Genomic DNA, 19900 nt, shown 5'->3' with positions numbered 1-19900 from the left:
GCCATTTATTGAATGTGGCCTTTAGTGCATGGTGGTATCCAGTCTGGCCAGCTGCGATCTGTGCACGCTGGGTAAATAAACACATTCAGGGTTATATTTATTTATATTCCACTTTAGCCAAAGTGGATTGCAAAATAAAAACATACATAATCGGTACTACAGCTTTGTATGATTTATTGATGTATACTTTTGGTTGTAAACCACTCTTGATACACTAGAATTGAATGGGGTATATCAAATTAAAAAATCCAATTTCAACACACATTAAAATTTACAAATATGCAGAAGTACACCTGTATAAAACCACCACCAAAAAGTAAATCCAACCCAATATATATATGAAAAACACTTCAAACAACCATAGACACATGAATATGTGGTAGGGAAAGACTTCAGAGCAGCACTACCAGCCCAAAATATGGCATGAAAGTGAGAAGCTTAGTCTGTGTTGCTAACAAAGGACCCCTGAGGAAGGCTTGCAGTGGGTCAGAATTGTCAATGCATCCTGCATTTTATTATTGGAGAATAAATCTTTATATGTTTTAGAAGCATTGGACTTCTCATTTTTTTTACTGGTTTGGTTATTTTGAAACTTCTTTGGGAATCTTCCACCCCTTTTTTTGCTTGCTTGACTGCTGTGGAAGCAGTTCCCTCCCCCCACTTTTTTTTTTGTTTGTACTAGTTGCCTTCATCCATTGCTAAGGTTTTACTGGTGAAACAATTGTTATAGTTTGTCTGATATGCAGATGTGTTTTATAGGAGGGGGAGCTTGGTTTATCTAAGATCAAATATTTACTGTAGCAAACAACTGAAGCCAACTAAAGCATTCCTCTTATGTCAATCACCTTGGGTTCTATCTAAGCTCCTGTTCATTTTCCCCATCTCTAGAATAAATAGAGGAAACACAGCTAGAGGGGGCTTGTGGGTTCTTTTTAATGGTGGAAAGACACATACCTGTTTGTTAATTTTTAATCCAAGTTTAAGTTCAATACAATCATCTGGGGATAGGGAATACCAATTGTACCTGAATGTAACTCACTTTGAGCTATTACTGAAAAGGTGCAAACTCTAAATACAAGAGCATTTCCAATACACCCCTACACCAGTTGTTCTCACTCCGTCCTTGGACACACTTGGCCAGTCAGGTTTTCATGAGCTAGATTTGCATGTACTGTCTCTCTCTATGCAGATCTGTGCCAAGCCTGTTCATTGTGGAGGTCCTGAAAATCCAACTGTCTCGTTATATCTGAAGGACTGGGTTGAGACACACAGCTGTAATGAACCCCTTCAAGACACTAGCACAGTGGTTCCCAAACTAGGTCCTGGAGGCACCCCATTCATGAGCTAGATTTGCATATAAATATTTCATTGTGGGTATCCTGAAAACCTGACTGGCTGGGGTGCCTCCAGGACCAGGCTTGAGAACCACAGCACTGGCAGAAGACAGCTAGAACCCCTCATCGCAGGCCATTATTTTTTCTGTTCCTGAGCCTGTTATCCTCTCTTGGTCTCTTTTTCCTCCACCCTCTCATCGCCAGGTCTCTTGCTCCTCTCCCCTCCACTGTACTGTCCATGCTTGTCCTCATCCAGTCTCTTTTAGCCCATTTCCCTCATCTCTCACCATCTCCTTTAAATCAGCCGCTAGATCAGCCTTCTCTCCTTTCCCCAGCTACTGATTCTCATCACAGCATGAAGCTCTGTGTGAGTTTGAGCTGCATAGTGCAAACCTCCCATTTGAGAACCTAAAGCCAAGCAAAGAGTTCCTGCACTGGGTGGCCTAAACTCACACAAAACCACACCGTGCAGAGAGGAGGAAGTTTCTGTTTGGGTGGTGGCAGTTGTACCAGTGCCTATAACAACAAAGGTTGCATGAAAATTCAAAGTGTCAGATGAAAATTTCTAGATCATGTGGAAATCTGGCTCCTGGGATTCATCAAGCCCCCCCCCCCCCCCTACCATCACCCAGAGCCGGTGGTGGGAGGCGGGGCTAGTGCTGGGCAGACTTATACAGTCTGTGCCAGAGCCGGTGGTGGGAGGCGGGGCTAGTGCTGGGCAGACTTATATGGTCTGTGCCCTGAAGAGGACAGGTACAAATCAAAGTAGGGTATACACAAAAAGTAGCACATATGAGTTTATCTTGTTGGGCAGACTGGATGGACCATGCAGGTCTTTTTATGCCATCACCTACTATGTATTTCTACAAATCGATATGGGAAAGCAGTCCCAAACCTATGCCCTCTTGACATTGCCTTTTTTTTCACCAGGATCACAGCAACTGTCAGACTGGAAAGAAAAGTATTTCTGGAGGATGGAAAATATTATTAGAAAAAAAAAAAAAAAGCTAATGCTACAGGCCTCCCTCCAGGTCAGCTCAAAAACTTAGGAACCAGCGTATAAGACCTTTCTCACTCTTCCAACATTATCCTCAGTGAGGTTAGGAGGGGTTTGCAATCTGCTCCCAGATTAGCAGTAGCTCTTTTACAAATTAACTTACTAAGATTTTTTTTCCCCATTTTGTGCCTGCTGGTAAATACACTTTAATAAAACAGTTCCTTAAGGTGCCTCAGCTAATCAACTGCAGATCTCAATAGCCTCCCTTCCCAAAACATGCTGTCATTTGTGTGACAGCACCCTCTAGCTAAGTAAAGCAAAGAGGCACTTGCCTCTATCATCACAGCTTGGGTTCCCATCTGTCTCATCTCACAACCTCCTCCAGCCTTCAGCTGTTACAGCGCTGCCTGAAACTTTCTCTCCACCCTGCACTGCACTCAGGCTGTCCATATGCTCGAATTGTGGAGTGCAGGAAGTTGGGAAAGTCTTGCGGTTTCAAGTCCCATAAGATTTCCCAAACCCCCTGCACCGCGTGGCTCAAGTATATTGACAGCCCAATTGCTGTTGAAAGAAGCAATTTCAGGCACCTCTGTGGTAGGAAAAAAAAAGATTTTTTTTTTTTTTGGGGGGGGGGGGGGATGAACTCCCAGGCACCAGGGTGCAAATTTCTAGGTGCCATCGCAACCTGGCACCCAGGATTTGTCGAGCCCTGCTAGAAACTACAAGAACAATTTGGCAATTTAACATTAGGGTAAGGTTCCTTGCCTACAGTGGTATTTCAGAAGCCCTTTTATTTAAACATGGTGTGTTGTGAAATGTGTGATAACTTAAAATAAGGACACGTCTAGTTCATTCCATGAATACTAACAAACACATCCTAAAGTCTAAAAGAAACATTACAAGGGTTCTATGTACTTTGCTTTTTTCCACTTGTTGAATTTACTCCCCACAGTACTACAACCTTCATAAGTTTCCAAGGTGTCCAAAACACTTAAATACACCTCAAATATGACACTTGAGCAGGCCAACCACTCTTCTGCCAGTACTGTATAAAAGCATGAACAGCAACTGGGAAGAAGACAGACATTTATCAGGTAAGAACAATCCTTTTATTTTACTTTTCCTGTTTTCTTAGAGAATTTTCTCTTTTTAATCACAACTGTAATTCGTTTTCACAAGAGCGACAAGAATTGATTCCTGACAGTATTATTACTGGAGATTTTTGTAAATATTTAATTTCCTGTAATTTCCAAGTTGAATTTACAGACTTCTTTTCTGGGATCCACTTTGGATCTGTTTGGGAGAATGTGCTATAAATATTTAAAATTAAATATATATCAGAGCAAAATCTATAGCTCACTACCTTTGCACAGGCTCAAAGAAAACCTATTACAGACAGCCTAATACAGGTTTTTCCCCTTGAATCTCATTCCAATACATTAACTGTGAAAGGCTTAAACTGGTTCATCATAACATGTTTTACTGCTACATAAACTATATTTTTACTACCACAGAACTCAGGCAACCTTCCACAATTTCAGCTTCCTGCACTGCATCATGTTTCCAAGGGTTACAGTCTGGAGTTTCCTCTTGGTGACTTTGCTTTGGACAGAAGGTACAGGGGCTGGATCTAGCTTTTTAAGCCCTGCTGATCTCCAGAAGCCAGAGGTAAAGTTTGCATATTTCTGTCTCTTGATGAGAATGTATGCTTGACATGTTAGTCCACATAGTTACACAGAAACAAAGCTCAACCAATAAGTTATATATAAGCCCTTGTATTGAACTAATGATACACGTATGACTCACTTAAAGTTATATTACTGACTTCACTAGAGGAGTGTAACTCAAAAATCTAGTGCAATAAACATGTCTGCAAGAAGACGAAAGAGTAACCAGTGGAAGCCTATCTGCTCTGACAATTTCTCCATCCTCTTGTAGTACAGCAGCTCTTTGTGATCTCTGGCTTAACCTTCACTTGGCCTGGATCCTAATAGCACCTGAGGTACCAGGCCAGGTAAGTGCTGTGCACGGCTACGCAGACGATCCCTGGTTCAACATCTCCATTACCTTTGGCTTGTTAGATCTTCTGGGACTAGAAATATGAGGGATTGGGGGAAGAATCATGGCTCTTGCTTAAGGCCGGAGGTAGAGAGCTTCCTAAAAGAAAAGTCCATAAGCCATTATTAAAATTAACTTGGGGAAAATCCACTGCTTATTTCTAGGACATTCAATTTTAACTGACCACGGTTTTGTGTGTGGGGACTTCTCTAATATAATCATCTATACCGTGTCCCAAACATCAAACTATCTCATACGTATAGTTTTCCTTATATCTGTTAATCCACTTCAATAGCATAACTCTCTGTGGTAAACAATACTTAGTCCATCTACCAACCACATTCAAACATTTTTTTCTGTTTTTCTTTGTTCGGGGATCATCAGATAATCCTGCTGCTCTCACCATATGAACACAGTGTTCAAACAAATGAAAAATGGTTGAGGCGCAAATCGTCATTAATCAACCCACTTAACTTTTTCTTTTACTTCTGATACTTGATTCAACTTAAAAAAAAAAAAAATGTTTTAACAGTTTTCTCAGTTTGGGTAGACTGGATGGACCGTGCAGGTCTTTTTCTGCCGTCATCTACTATGTTACTATGTATGTTACTATGTTAGAAAATCATAGCAGCACTTATCTTTAAATTGGCAGCATTTTTAAAGCAGGAGAACCTCCGCCAACATGGCCAAGTTTCGAGTGTCTTCCTCAAGGAAGAGGTTCTCTAAAAAACCAAAATATTTATTACATTAAGGAAAGCAGCAATTGTGACTTTATGGATTGTATAACTGATTTTTGTTTTTTTAGAGAACCTCTTCCCTGAGGAAGACACTCCAAACTTGGCCATGTTGGCGGAGGTTCTCCTGCTTTAAAAATGCTGCCAATTTAAAGATAAGTGCTGCTATGATTTTCTAACCAAACTGAGAAAACTGTTAAAACATTTTTTTTGAAAAAAAGTTGAATCAAGTATCAGAAGTAAAAGAAAAAGTTAAGCGGGTTGATTAATGACAATTTGCGCCTCAACCACTTTTCTTTTGTTTGAACACTGTGTTCATGTGGTGAGAACAGCAGGATTATCTGATGATCCCCGAAAAAAGAAAAACAGAAAAATATGTTTGAATGTGGTTGGTACATGGACTAAATATTGTTTACCACAGAGAGTTATGCTATTGAAGTGGATTAACAGATATAAGGAGAACTATACGTATGAGATAGTTTGATGTTTTGGACACGGTATAGCTGATTATATTTCTAGGATAAGCAGCATAAAATGTATTGTACTGTTTTAGGATCTGCCAGTGTTGGAAACAGGATGCTGGACTTGACGGACCTTCGGTCTGTCAAGTATGGCAATACTTACGTACTTATTTAGAGCCCATAACTGCTCAGCTCCAAAAGGAGTTCTATTGAATGGCCCCTGATCCCATGTAGTCAGTGCAATAAACAGATTATGTCTTTTAAGACCTCAGCCTTGGTTCCAATTGTGCTGATACAGAAAGTGAAAGTGCCTTGTTGCTTTGTAGCTTTTACTATATGAGACGTGGGGTAAGGAATAATATATTGTAGAGGAATATATTCGAGTTATTCCCCAAGTTTTCCACGTCATCACTGTGACCCCTGACGCAGGTGCTAGTCACCGAAACACGGCCCGTGTCGGGTCTTTTTATCAAGGCTCATTCATTAAAGAACTGTGTTCCATTTTTAAAGGCCCCTGGTGCTGTTTTTTTTGTTTGGACTTTAGTTTGTACTTCGTTCCCTCTCTTTTGTTATATTTATAAAACTCTGACTTTGCCACCAAAATTTGTCTTTGGAGTCTCTCCCCACACTGACCGTTCATGGACAAGGGAAAGCCCCATTTCTGCCAATGCCTGTAGCTGGCTTCTGAGACAAAAAGAATCAGACAGTCTATACCCAACCTGTTAGACACCTGTGACACTTGCAAAAAAGCAAGAATTCAGGGACTGGGGCAAGTGACAGATCCAGAGGTAGCGAGAAGGTGTAGGGACCCTTTCCACCCCCATTTGGTCTCTAAGGGAAGGAGTGAGGAAAGTCTCATGACGATAAGCCCTAACATCCAAGCAGCCCAGCCCATACACCACTTCTACGAGACACTACATCCATGGCAGAATGGAAGAAACACCTGTAACAGCTAAGGTATTATATCTGTGTTAACCATCAACTTGTCTATGTGTAACTGTAACTACCATCTGTCTGACTAACATCAGTCTACCCTTTATAGCAATGAACGTAAGAAGTGTGAGCAGGAGGAATAGGATATCCCAAGTGTAGATAAGTTGGCATTTGACATCACAATTCAATGTTCCTGTACTATTAATGGATAGTACAGTAAAGTTACTTCACGGTGTGGTCTGGATTATTATTTGAATAGACAGTCTGATGCATTGCTTGATCAGCCCTCCGGCCCTAAGGCTGGCCCCAACCCTGGGTCCTACCACATAAATAACTTATGTGTCCCTTCTCCCACCTTCTGGGGTGTGTCTGGGTATCTGCATGGGAACATCAACCAGGGGGCTTACACCTAGTTGAGCAGAAAGCAAGATGCAAAATAGAATAACCTGGATAGTTGCACTTGAAGGCTCAGGAAGCCTCAGCCCAAAAAGTTGATTCTAAGCTCAATCCCCCAAAAGCGGTTGGAAAAAACAAAACAAAACCCTTTTCCAACTTCAGTGTTACTTTTGCAGAATGACTATTTTCAGAATGCATTAAGCTTAGCCACATGAAATCTTTTGGCATCTTGTTAATTTACAGTCCAAGAAACCTTCCAGAAAGGTTTTCCCACTACAACAGCAGCGCCGGGACTCAGGAGGTATTCTGGGCGACGATGAAAGGCAAATGGAAAACAATGAGGTGACAGAGCTCCAGGTTGGTGCATCTTTAAAAAGAAAGAAATCTTAAAACTGTGTTACAGGAGTGACAATAATAAAATGACCAAATATACCATAAAATACAATCAACCAATTAGGTAAACCCAGAAATAGGCAAATTAAATCCTAGTAGGAGCAAAGACATGATACTATATCAGAAACTGCAGAATACACTATAACAGGCAGCATGGGAACTGGGGTCATGTTTGCATCCAAACACCAGCTGAGTTCTGCTAGGTTGCATTGCTCAGGTTCATTTATGAATGAGAGATGCTTTTGGAAGAAATTAATCACACAGTAGGGTTTCATCTAAACCCTTACGGTAGTTTAAATCTAAATTACTTATGTCAAGCTACACCTGTTGCACATTCCTTTTGGTGAATCTCCCCATAAAGGTGGTTAATAAATTCCAATAAACAAACCAACCTTTGGCTTTGCCCTGGCTCACAAGACTCATAGCAAGTTCCAAGTACAGCTACAATACCTTGAACAAAACCAGTTGTGGATACGCACGTTTTAAGAATCAGGTCTAAAAGCCCATCTTACTTTGTTCAGGGGGTCATTTGCTTATTATTTTTGGGTAGTAGTATTTCAAGCCAGAGCTTCACAATTTGTCCTATGTAGCATCAACACAATCTACAGTGGTCAGGTAGGGACAGTTAACCCTCCCAGCTGCCAGCTGTACAATGCTAGCGACCTCCCTATTCCAGCAGCGTGGTTCCTTTTCATTGTTACTCACGTGGCCTGGAGTGGGAGAGCAGCAAACGGAAAACTAGGAAATCCAGGTTTCGAGTCCAATATTGCTGTCTGATGCTCCTTGTGACCTTGGGCCTCACATAAAAGCCCTCTGCAGCAGTGAGATTCTACCAGGGCTGTGGAGTTGGTACACCAAAAATGTACCAGACTCAACTATCCTACTTACTGACACAAGATGGACACCTACACTATGGTCAGACCACCATAAAGCATACGTTTCCCTTTACTGGCAAAAAACACACATAAACGCAATCAACAAACACCACGAGAGGAAAAATAGACCCCACAATATTCTGGCAACAGATCTACCAGAACGAATGGTCAACAAATGCTGACACCATCCAATTCCTCCAAGAATGGGATGATATATGCACAACAACAGTAGACAAAATTGCCCCAATCCAAACCAGAACATCACATAGGAAAAAATCAAATCCATGGTTCACCGAAGAGCTGAAAAAACTTAAAACACAAGTCAGAAAACTAGAACGCGCATGGAACAAAAAGAAAGATGAACAAACACTAAATGCCTGGAAACTAACAGCAAAGACATACCAGGTGTCGACAACCTTGCGAAATACTTCAAGGAGAAAATTATACAATTACGACTTAAAATACCCGCCAGCCCTATTGAATACACCACACTTCTAGACTGTCTAGACCCAGAAGACGGAATATACCCAGCAGACAGAACCTGGACCGATTTCGAATTACTATCAGAAGACCTCATCTCTGAAACACTTAAAAGATTTGCCAAATCCCACTGCAAACTAGATATATGCCCAAACAACCTCATGAAATCAGCTCCTCAACAATTCATAATAGACCTAACGAACCACGTAAACTTCATGTTACAAAACGGACTTTTCCCAAAGGAAAAAGGAAAAATTCTACTCACCCCAATACCTAAATATACAAAGAAAAATGCAAGTGAAATAACCAATTACAGACCAGTAACATCTATACCACTAATAACCAAAATAACTGAAGGGATGGTAACAAAACAACTCACAAACTATCTAAACAAGTTCTCAATACTGCATGATGCCCAATCAGGATTCCGGTCGAATCACAGCACAGAAACAGTATTAATTACCCTAATGACTAAATTTAAACAAATGATTGCAACCGGCAACAACATACTCCTCCTCCAATTTGACATGTCAATTGCCTTTGATATGGTTGATCACGGAATCCTATTACACATACTTGAATATTTTGGTATATTCAAGTTCAAGGGGTTCCTAACCCTGCGCTCATATCAAGTCACATCAAATTCAACTACGTTTGCTACATTAGAAGATAGTTGCTGGGGATTGTGAACTCCCAAAAGAAAAACGGAGGTGGGTGGCGCCAGTCATGGTAAAGCTGTTAGAAGTGCTGGAAGGAGCAAAGCTACTGAACTCTATAATGTACTCTCAAAGGAAGGGAGACCTGAAAATTGTTCAAGCGACGAATTTATTACCTTGTTAACTAGTGATTGGAGGAAGAGAAGGGGTTCTAACTAAACACCTCTTTCAACCAACCCTTCTAATGCTGCCCCGGACCTGGCAAACTTTCTGGCGCTAAATGCTTCTGAGAAACATTTTGGCCTTTCTGTGTGCTACTTAATTGCATTTACATGTGGTCTGCGTAAGTGCTGAAACCTTTAGAGCATTCGGCGAGCAAACCCTGTAATATACCCCCCTCCCCCCCCTTGTTAGTGCTGGCATTTTGAGCTCTGTGTTTTTGAAGAAGTGTTGTGTGATGAAAACAGTATTCTTTTATGCATAAATATGTGTAAAGTTTTAGTGAAGCTCATATGCTCCCCCTGCATTTGCCACAAGTTGTCCATGCATATAATTTGAATACATTTAGCTTGAATATGTGATGAAGTGTCCATGATGGCAAAAGTGAAACTAAACTAGCTAGTAGTGTTTAATTTAAAAATACCTTCCAAAACCAATTTTGCTGCACTGTTTATGAAACCTGTAAGTGATTAAAAAGTGGAGCAGAAATACCCAAGTAAACAATGTTGCAATAGTCTGGTTTGGAACAGATAATTAGGTTACTGCATCAAATATTTTTCTTGTAAGCAACTTGTTTATCATAGTAAGCACAGAATTCAACGTGATCCAAAGAATTTTAGTACTAGATAAAGGTACCTGATGATACTTTGGCCATTGACCCAAGATTTCATTTTTATCAGGATTGATCGTTTCACCCTGTTTGGATCATGGAACGTGCTATATTGTGTGACATGAACTTGGGTAGCAATGGGATAATTAGAGCAGAGAGTTGGAGGGCAAATGTTTCACTTTTGAGAGAGAGGATGTTGGGGAAATCGTTAAGTTAGAATGAGAAGAGGTAGTTACGGAAGGAACTTAATGTGATACCGGGATAAATTTGAGTTGTATATACACACATTGCGCAGAAGAAAAAAGGGAGCACGAAAAGGTAAATTAGGGCCTTGTATACAGTTGGAGAGATCACAAAAGTTAACATAAAAAGGAAGGAAAGAAATGGGGAAGGGGTAGGTATTAATACTTAAAAACAAAATAGGGGGTTTTGAGTGAATGGAAATTTTAGTGTGGTTCTCAAGAGGAACTTTTTGGAGTACTGTACTAAGTTAGGTTGTTAGCATGGCAATTAAAGGTGCAGAGGAAAATGAGTGTGTTGAGAGTAGTAGTCACTAGGGGGTCCTTTTCTTAAGTTGCGCTAACAAATTAGTGTGTGTAAGTGCTATGCAGCCCATGGGTTTACAATGGGCTGCAGGGTATTTGGCGCGGCTTAGTAAAAGGACCCCCTAAGGATGGTGGGGTGATCAGGTGTAATAGAGAAATAGCTGGGATTTAAGAGATTCTGTGAAAAGCTGTATCAGAATGTGGGAGTGAGGAGGAGGATATAGATCAATTTCTTTTGGTAGCTAATCTTCCAAGGCTAGAAGATAGTAGGGAGCACTCAAGGGGTTGGGGAAGTGGAAGGGCCATTAGAAGATTGTTGCTGGGGAATGTGAACTCCCAAAAGAATAATACAAAACGGAGGTGGGTGGTGCCAGTCATGGTAAAGCTGTTAGAAGTGCTGGAAGGAGCAAAGCTACTGAACTCTATAATGTAGTACTCTCAAAGGAAGGGAGACCTGAAAATTGTTCAAGTGACAAACTTATTACCTTGTTAACTAGTGATATGAGGCTGAGGGGAGACATGATAGAGGCGCATAAAAAATGAGTTGAGTGGAACAGGTGGATGTGAAGCGTCGTTCACGCTTTCCAAAAATACTAGGGGGCATGTGATGAAACTAGTGTAGTAAATTTAAAACAAATCGGAGAAAAGTTTTCTTCACCCAACGCATAATTAAACTCTGGAATTCGTTGCCAGAGAACGTGGTGAAGGCGGTTAGCTTGGCAGAGTTTAAAAAGGGGTTAGGCGGTTTCCTAAAGGACAAGTCCATAAACCACTACTAAATGACTTGGGAAAAATCCAGGAATAACATGTATAGAATGTTTGTACGTTTGGGAAGCTTGCCAGGTTCCCTTGGCCTGGATTGGCCGCTGTCGTGGACAGGATGCTGGGCTCGATGGACCCTTGGTCTTTTCCCAGTGTGGCATTACTTATGTACTTATGTACTTACTAGTAAAAAAGGCCCGTTTCTGACACAAATGAAACGGGCGCTAGCAAGGTTTTCCTCGGAGTGTGTATGTTTGGGAGAGTGTATGTGAGAGTGACTGTTTGAGAGTCGGAGTGAAAGTGTGATTGTGTGAGAGAGAGCGTGAGTCTGGGTGTGAGTGTGTTTGTGAGAGAGTGTGTGTGTGAGAATGAGAGTGTGTGCAAGTGTGTATGTGAGACACAGTGTGAGTGAGAGTGTGTGTGTGTGGGCGAGAGAGAGAGTGTGTGTGAGACACAGATTCTCTGTTTGAGTGAGTGTATGAGACCAAGCGAGTGTGTGAGTGACTGTGTGGCACATAGAGAGTGAATGTGATACAGTGTGAGACAGAGTGTGTGAGAGTGAGAAAGACATTGTATATGAGAGAGAGAGTGTGAGCCGTGCCCTCCCAATCCATGGCCATCTGTCCCCTGCCCCCTCCATTCATCCTTTTCCAGCAATTCCCCTCTGTCCGTGAGCCCTGCCCTCCCAATCCATGGCCATCCATGTTTGTCTGTCACCTGCCCCCTCCATTCATCCCTATCCAGCATTTCCCCTCTCTGCTTGAGGCCTGCCCTGCAATCCATATCCATCCATGCCCATCTGTCCCCTCCATTCATCCCTATACAGCAATTCCCCTCTCCCTGAGTCCTGCCCTTCCAATCCATGCCCATCCATGCTCCTCTGTCACCTGGCCCCTCCATTTTTCCCTATCCAGCATTTCCCCTCTCTGCCTGAGGCCTGCCCTGCAATCCATATCCATCCATGCCCATCTGTCCCCTCCATTCATCCCTATGCAGCAATTCCCCTCTCCCTGAGTCCTGCCCTTCCAATCCATGCCCATCCATGCTCCTCTGTCAACTGGCCCCTCCATTTTTCCCTATCCAGCATTTCCCCTCTCTGCCTGAGGCCTGCTCTGCAATCCATATCCATCCATGCCCATCTGTCCCCTCCATTCATCCCTATCCAGCAATTCCCCTCTCCCTGAGTCCTGCCCTTCCAATCCATGCCCATCCATGCTCCTCTGTCACCTGGCCCCTCCATTTTTCCCTATCCAGCATTTCCCCTCTCTGCCTGAGGCCTGCTCTGTAATCCATATCCATCCATGCCCATCTGTCCCCTCCATTCATCCCTATCCAGCAATTCCCCTCTCCCTGAGTCCTGCCCTTCCAATCCATGCCCATCCATGCTCATCTGTCACCTGGCCCCTCCATTTTTCCCTATCCAGCATTTCCCCTCTCTGCCTGAGGCCTGCTCTGTAATCCATGCTCCTCTGTCCCCTGCCGCCTCCATTCATCCTTTTCCAGCAAGTCCCCTCTCGCCCTTCCATGACCCCCCCCCTCGCATCCATGCTACGCTCTCTCCCATGTCCCAGCCTGGCCCGCCCTCTTCTTCCCCCCCCCTTCGCATCCATGCCCCCCCCTCGCATCCATGCCCCCCCCCCCCTTCGCATCCATGCATCCCTTTTTTTTTTTTTTTAATTCTTTTTAACTTTACCTCCGTGGCGGTTCGTGCAGCGAAGCGTCAGGGAAGGAGGCGGCGCTCCCGACGTCTAGCTTTCCCTTCGCTGTGTTCCGCCTTGTTTTGAAGGCGGAACACAGCGAAGGGAAGGCTAGACGTCGGGAGCGCCGCCTCCTTCCCTGACGTTTCGCTTCCGGATTTGTTTGTTTTGTCGCGAGGGCGGGGCAGAGACGGCTGGCTGGCTTGAAGGCTTCACACCACGAATCCCCGAACCCTTCAGCCTCAGCCTGGGAGTGACGTCAGATGGCTTCAAGGCTTCAAGGCTTCAGGCTTCAAGGCTTCAGACTTCCGGCTTCAAGCTTCCGGCTTCACAGAACGTTGTCTTCAGAACGTTCACGGTGCGTTTTATTATATTAGATGTACATGGACACCTGAATGTGAAGTACCGCAAGGATCACCCCTCTCACCAACTATTTTCAACCTAATGATGATCCCCTTGGCAAAACTTCTATCAAACCATAACCTTAACCCATATATATACGCCGATGATGTAACAATATACATCCCTTTCAAACAAGACATTAAAGAAATCTTCAATGAAATCAACCAAAGTCTACACATCATGAACTCCTGGGCAGATGCATTTCGATTGAAACTAAACGCAGAAAAAACTCAATGCCTGATACTCATCTCCCAGTACAACACGAATGAATTTACCGCTATAAACACACCAAAACTAAACCTTCCAATCTCAGAAACTTTAAAAATCCTTGGAGTCACTATTGACCGCCACTTAACACTTGAAACTCATGCAAACAACACAACCAAAAAAATGTTCTACTGCATGTGGAAACTGAAAAGAATAAGACCATTCTTCCCAAGATCCGTCTTTCGCAGCCTAGTGCAATCCCTCGTACTCAGCCATCTGGATTACTGCAACTCACTATACGCAGGTTGTAAAGAGCAAATACTGAGGAAACTTCAAATAGCCCAGAACACAGCAGCCAGACTCATCTTCGGAAAACCAAAATACGAAAGTGCTAAACCCTTACGAGAGAAGCTACACTGGCTCCCACTCAAGGAACGCATTACTTTTAAAGTATGCACATTAGTCCACAAAATCATTCACGGTGAAGCCCCAGCTTACATGTCTAACTTAATAGACCTACCACCCAGAAATGCTAAAAAATCATTCCCGAACTTTCCTCAACCTTCACTTCCCTAATTGCAAAGGCATAAAATACAAAATGCTGCACGTATCAACCTTTTCTTATATGAGCACGCAATTCTGGAATACACTACCACGCAACCTGAAAACGATCTACGAACTAACCAACTTCCGCAAATCATTGAAAACTCTCTCTTTGATAAAATTTATTGAAAGGATCAAAACACATGAAGTCCACACACACTGTTAGTAATGCAACAATACATTCTCTTCTGAATTCCCATCCCCGTAATTTTACCACATTTATACCTCTACTCACAGAAAAATGTTATACCGAATGTTCTCCTACTATTGTTTTGTTGCCCTATCAGTTTCCTGTTGTTTCTTTCCATTGTTCTTTTCCATTGTTCTATTCCCTTAACGATACTTTGACTTTGTTTTCGCATAACTCCTCACAATGTAATCCATAACCGAGTTGTAACAAATTGTATTTCCATCATTCACAATGTATTGTAAGCCACATTGAACCCGCAAATAGGTGGGAAAATGTGGGATACAAATGCAATAAATAAATAAATAATAAATAAATCCAGGAGAAAAAAATATATCCGTATAAAACGATTTACCATATATTATAATGTTGTAAGTTTTTATTTTGAAGCTGGAGTTGGTACATTTTTATCAACTCAAAACTCCACCCAAAATTACTTCCGACTCCATAGCCCTGGATCTACTACTGCAATCAACTGTAACTGTCCCTGATCTTGGAGTCAGAAAGGTAATTAAATGAAATTTATTCCTTCTACTGTGGCTGGTAAGCATAGAAACAATCAGACATGCAAGCTACCTGCCATTTTTACCATTTCCCAGATTGACTCGGTCACATCATCTTCAGTGGAGAGAGGCAGTAGCATTGCTGTTCCAGGAATCTACAGTTCTTTCCATCTTGCCACAACAGTGCTGAGGGGGGTTGGATTTTGAGTCTAGTGCATCCACATATCCTTCAGTAGTTACACAGAATCTATAAGCAATATTGCGTCTGCATTTCCCCCCCCCCCATTTCAGATTTACAAATATCATTAGAAAGGACAGGTTTTGGAGGATTAAGGCATTTTGACTAGGAAGTCTGATTATCATGCCAAAGTGATGAGTGAACTAGTTATCCTTAGCAAGCTCATCTTTACCTCAGTAATGGGTAGTAGGGAAGGTTTTACCTTCCTTTCAGTGCTCTGCAAACTGGAGATATTAGGCCATATCACGTGCCCAGGGCAAGGGAGAATAGAGAGGTTTAGACGGTTTTTACAAAACAGAAGGTACAAAGTCCCTCAGGGGTTAATTATTAGACTCTTCTGCATTTTATATTTCATCTTACACAGATTTTGAGGATAATTGTAAGTTGATTATAGATTATATAGAAAGGGCTCACTGTTGGGTTACTGGGAATCTACTGAAATTAAATACAACTAAAACAAAATTACTTCACTTCAACTAGCTGAAGTTCCCAAAAGTATTATTTTATCAACTTGGGAATAATTGAGTTTTGAGACCTCGTTAGAGTTTTGGGAATTACATTAGATTCTCAGCTAACAATGGAATGCCAAGTAAGAGTAAAATGCTCTATTTTATGCTACGTCAATCAAGAGCTATCAGACAATTTAATTTTCGGGTTTTAGTTCAAGTGATATCAAATTTGGACTACTGTAGCATTTTATATGCAGGAATTCATAGCAAATTATTGTATAGATTACAATTAATGCAGAATATGGCTGCAAAATTGATTTATGGTGTCAAAAAGTATGATCGAGTTATACCATTGTTGATGGATTTGCATTGGTTGCCAGATGCTGCACGTGTAGAATTTAAAGTTGCAGGTATGGTTTATGTCCAAGTTCTTACATTCAATCATGATCTACACCTTCCTGCAGATCTTCATCTCAATTCTGTTCCACATTAAATTTAGGTTTTCCTACTGTTAAGCATGTGTTTACTTAAAAGATTTCATGAAAGTTCATTCAGTTACCAATCTAGTAGTTTATAGAACACTTCCGGTATTTATACGGACAATGACTAATTATATGTTGTTCCGCAAATCTTTGAACACTTATCTCCCTCTTTACTAAACGGCGTTAACAGTTGCCATGCACTAATGCCAACAAAGCCCGTTCACTTTGAATGGGCTTTGTCGGCACTACCGAGGCTTAGTAAACGGGGGGGGGGGGGGGGGGGGGGGGGGGGGGGGGGGGGGGCGGGGGGGGTGTATTTGTTATTTTGAGTGATTTTAGATGTGTCTCAATTTTTTTCTTTTCCCCCTCCCCCCTTTTGCCTTAATTTTGTGACCTGCTTTGACTGTTATGCAGAAATAGGTGGGATACAAATGCAGGAATGGTATGGTATGGAAGGGTAGTTTTATTCCCATCACAAAACCTGTCTTTAAAGTAATTCCTTAAAAATGATCATGCATGCCCTTTTTCTCAAAGTGGAAACCTAAACGTTTTTCCTTTCTGCTTTCTCTAGTTCAATTTTCCATTAGAGTTAGATGTGAAAATACCAAAAGCCAGATACCATGAGTACATACAGACCATGCAGCAGGTGCTCGAGGGAATGTTTGCAGGATATTCACAAGGTAAGTTTCTTCTAATACACAATCTATTTCATATACAGTGGGGGAAATAAGTATTTGATCCCTTGCTGATTTTGTAAGTTTGCCCACTGACAAAGACATGAGCAGCCCATAATTGAAGGGTAGGTTATTGGTAACAGTGAGAGATAGCACATCACAAATTAAATCCGGAAAATCACATTGTGGAAAGTATATGAATTTATTTGCATTCTGCAGAGGGGAAATAAGTATTTGATCCCCCACCAACCAGTAAGAGATCTGGCCCCTACAGACCAGGTAGATGCTCCAAATCAACTTGTTACCTGCATGACAGACAGCTGTCGGCAATGGTCACCTGTATGAAAGACACCTGTCCACAGACTCAGTGAATCAGTCAGACTCTAACCTCTACAAAATGGCCAAGAGCAAGGAGCTGTCTAAGGATGTCAGGGACAAGATCATACACCTGCACAAGGCTGGAATGGGCTACAAAACCATCAGTAAGACGCTGGGCGAGAAGGAGACAACTGTTGGTGCCATAGTAAGAAAATGGAAGAAGTACAAAATGACTGTCAATCGACAAAGATCTGGGGCTCCACGCAAAATCTCACCTCGTGGGGTATCCTTGATCATGAGGAAGGTTAGAAATCAGCCTACAACTACAAGGGGGGAACTTGTCAATGATCTCAAGGCAGCTGGGACCACTGTCACCACAAAAACCATTGGTAACACATTACGACATAACGGATTGCAATCCTGCAGTGCCCGCAAGGTCCCCCTGCTCCGGAAGGCACATGTGACGGCCCGTCTGAAGTTTGCCAGTGAACACCTGGATGATGCCGAGAGTGATTGGGAGAAGGTGCTGTGGTCAGATGAGACAAAAATTGAGCTCTTTGGCATGAACTCAACTCGCCGTGTTTGGAGGAAGAGAAATGCTGCCTATGACCCAAAGAACACCGTCCCCACTGTCAAGCATGGAGGTGGAAATGTTATGTTTTGGGGGTGTTTCTCTGCTAAGGGCACAGGACTACTTCACCGCATCAATGGGAGAATGGATGGGGCCATGTACCATACAATTCTGAGTGACAACCTCCTTCCCTCCGCCAGGGCCTTAAAAATGGGTCGTGGCTGGGTCTTCCAGCACGACAATGACCCAAAACATACAGCCAAGGCAACAAAGGAGTGGCTCAGGAAGAAGCACATTAGGGTCATGGAGTGGCCTAGCCAGTCACCAGACCTTAATCCCATTGAAAACTTATGGAGGGAGCTGAAGCTGCGAGTTGCCAAGCGACAGCCCAGAACTCTTAATGATTTAGAGATGATCTGCAAAGAGGAGTGGACCAAAATTCCTCCTGACATGTGTGCAAACCTCATCATCAACTACAGAAGACGTCTGACCGCTGTGCTTGCCAACAAGGGTTTTGCCACCAAGTATTAGGTCTTGTTTGCCAGAGGGATCAAATACTTATTTCCCTCTGCAGAATGCAAATAAATTCATATACTTTCCACAATGTGATTTTCCGGATTTAATTTGTGATGTGCTATCTCTCACTGTTACCAATAACCTACCCTTCAATTATGGGCTGCTCATGTCTTTGTCAGTGGGCAAACTTACAAAATCAGCAAGGGATCAAATACTTATTTCCCCCACTGTATCTGGAATAAACGTACACAACAAATGACTGACTGCAACACTATTTGTGTTTCCCTTTAGAGAGGCACCAGGAGAAAGAATAAAAGAAGCTGAAGAAATAGAGGTCAGAGATGCTTACTTCCAGGGGAAGGCGATCCCAATTCTTCTTTGCCTTTTATAGCACCACTGCTTAATCCTGATTAATTACTGTATGATTTTCTTTTGTATAAAAGGCAAATGTATCACTTCACCTATATACATTTCTCCATACAGAAATAAAGAGAAAATAGAAATGCTGAACAGCTGCAGGGCATTGAGTGCTGTGGATATTTGTATTTCTATGGTCTGATTTAGCAGCAGTATTTTCTTCACTGGCATAAGAACCAAAGGTCACAGTACAATAGTTATCTGTTTCTCATACCTCTCAATTCCCAGCTGTTGCCTGCAAAGCAGTATCTCCCTCTTCCCTCACATTATCCTCTAGAGCTGTGTATGATGCTGCTGTAATGTAGGATGTGTCCGACTAACACACAGCATTAGCAATGCCACAACTAGGTCTGGTGCTAAACGAAGTGCAAAGCTTCACAGGCCTCTTAACTGCCACTCATGTTCTGCTCCAGCTAGATTCTTCCGGACCATCAGTGCCTCCCATTTTAATAATGTTCACCCTCACCATCTATATCAGAAACTGCACACTAGTATGAAGAATGGAACCTTGAACTTTTGCTAAGCTACAAAGACTACCTCTGTCAGTAAAGCATGACTAACATAGCCCTATTCTGCAAGATCTTTAATATCACTAGGCATGTATACTTTCTTTCCATGAGCAGCATTATAAGCAATTTTTTTCAATGTTGGGCAACTGCATTGATAGCCACAATCTCAATGGCTTCAGCCCATGGACTGCTGTCATCGGATCTGCCAGCCAGGTCCCCTGCTGCACTCAAGCAAAAATCTCAGTTTTCATTTGCATCGCTTATCAGTGTACTGATGCATGCAGAAGTCCTGCAAAGTGAACTGCTAATACACTGACTGGATTTTGTTTCAGCTGTGTCATCCCCCTGGCACTCTTTGTTAGAGCTGTACTGAACAGCATATTTTACTATTTGGTTGAATATGAATAATGGGCTTTGAGCTTTAACATAAACAAAAGAAGCAATGTGAAATTAGAGATCAAGTGTTTATTTCAATAGGATTTAGCACAGTAGAGCCCCGGATTATTCGTATTTAAATCGCTATTTGGCCAAATATGAATAATGCATTTGGGGCACTATTCAGGGCCAAATCAAATTGAAAATTCGGTACAGCCCTACTCTTCATGTTACCTTTGGTGTTCAAAACATATATTTTCCAATACTTATGAATTTGATCTTAAAAGGCTGTCTACAGA

General features: G+C 42.1%; 1 protein-coding gene across 1 annotated transcript; it reads left to right on the top strand.

Annotated features, from left to right (window-relative positions):
• The first annotated feature begins 2877 nt into the window (after positions 1-2877).
• On the top strand, positions 2878-18823 carry GHRL (ghrelin and obestatin prepropeptide). The gene is made up of 6 exons (XM_030205393.1): positions 2878-2925; positions 3284-3425; positions 3846-3999; positions 7157-7270; positions 16793-16901; positions 18592-18823. Exons 3-6 carry the CDS (start codon positions 3889-3891, stop codon positions 18612-18614), a joined length of 357 nt encoding a protein of 118 aa, XP_030061253.1. The 5' UTR covers positions 2878-2925; positions 3284-3425; positions 3846-3888; the 3' UTR covers positions 18615-18823.
• The last annotated feature ends 1077 nt before the right edge of the window (positions 18824-19900 follow it).

This window comes from Microcaecilia unicolor, chromosome 6, assembly GCF_901765095.1.
Source record: "Microcaecilia unicolor chromosome 6, aMicUni1.1, whole genome shotgun sequence".
Lineage (NCBI taxonomy): Eukaryota > Metazoa > Chordata > Amphibia > Gymnophiona > Siphonopidae > Microcaecilia > Microcaecilia unicolor.
Note: the sequence above shows the minus strand (reverse complement) of the source record. Positions and strands in the feature narration are given on the sequence as shown.

Bases quoted from the DNA above. Each gene is read 5' to 3' on its own strand.
- GHRL (XM_030205393.1), top strand. From the start codon at position 3,889: ATGTTTCCAAGGGTTACAGTCTGGAGTTTCCTCTTGGTGACTTTGCTT. The intron at 4,000-7,156 runs GTAAAGTTTGCA...GTTAATTTACAG, and splicing joins CTGATCTCCAGAAGCCAGAG to TCCAAGAAACCTTCCAGAAA. The intron at 16,902-18,591 runs GTAAGTTTCTTC...GTTTCCCTTTAG, and splicing joins GTTTGCAGGATATTCACAAG to AGAGGCACCAGGAGAAAGAA.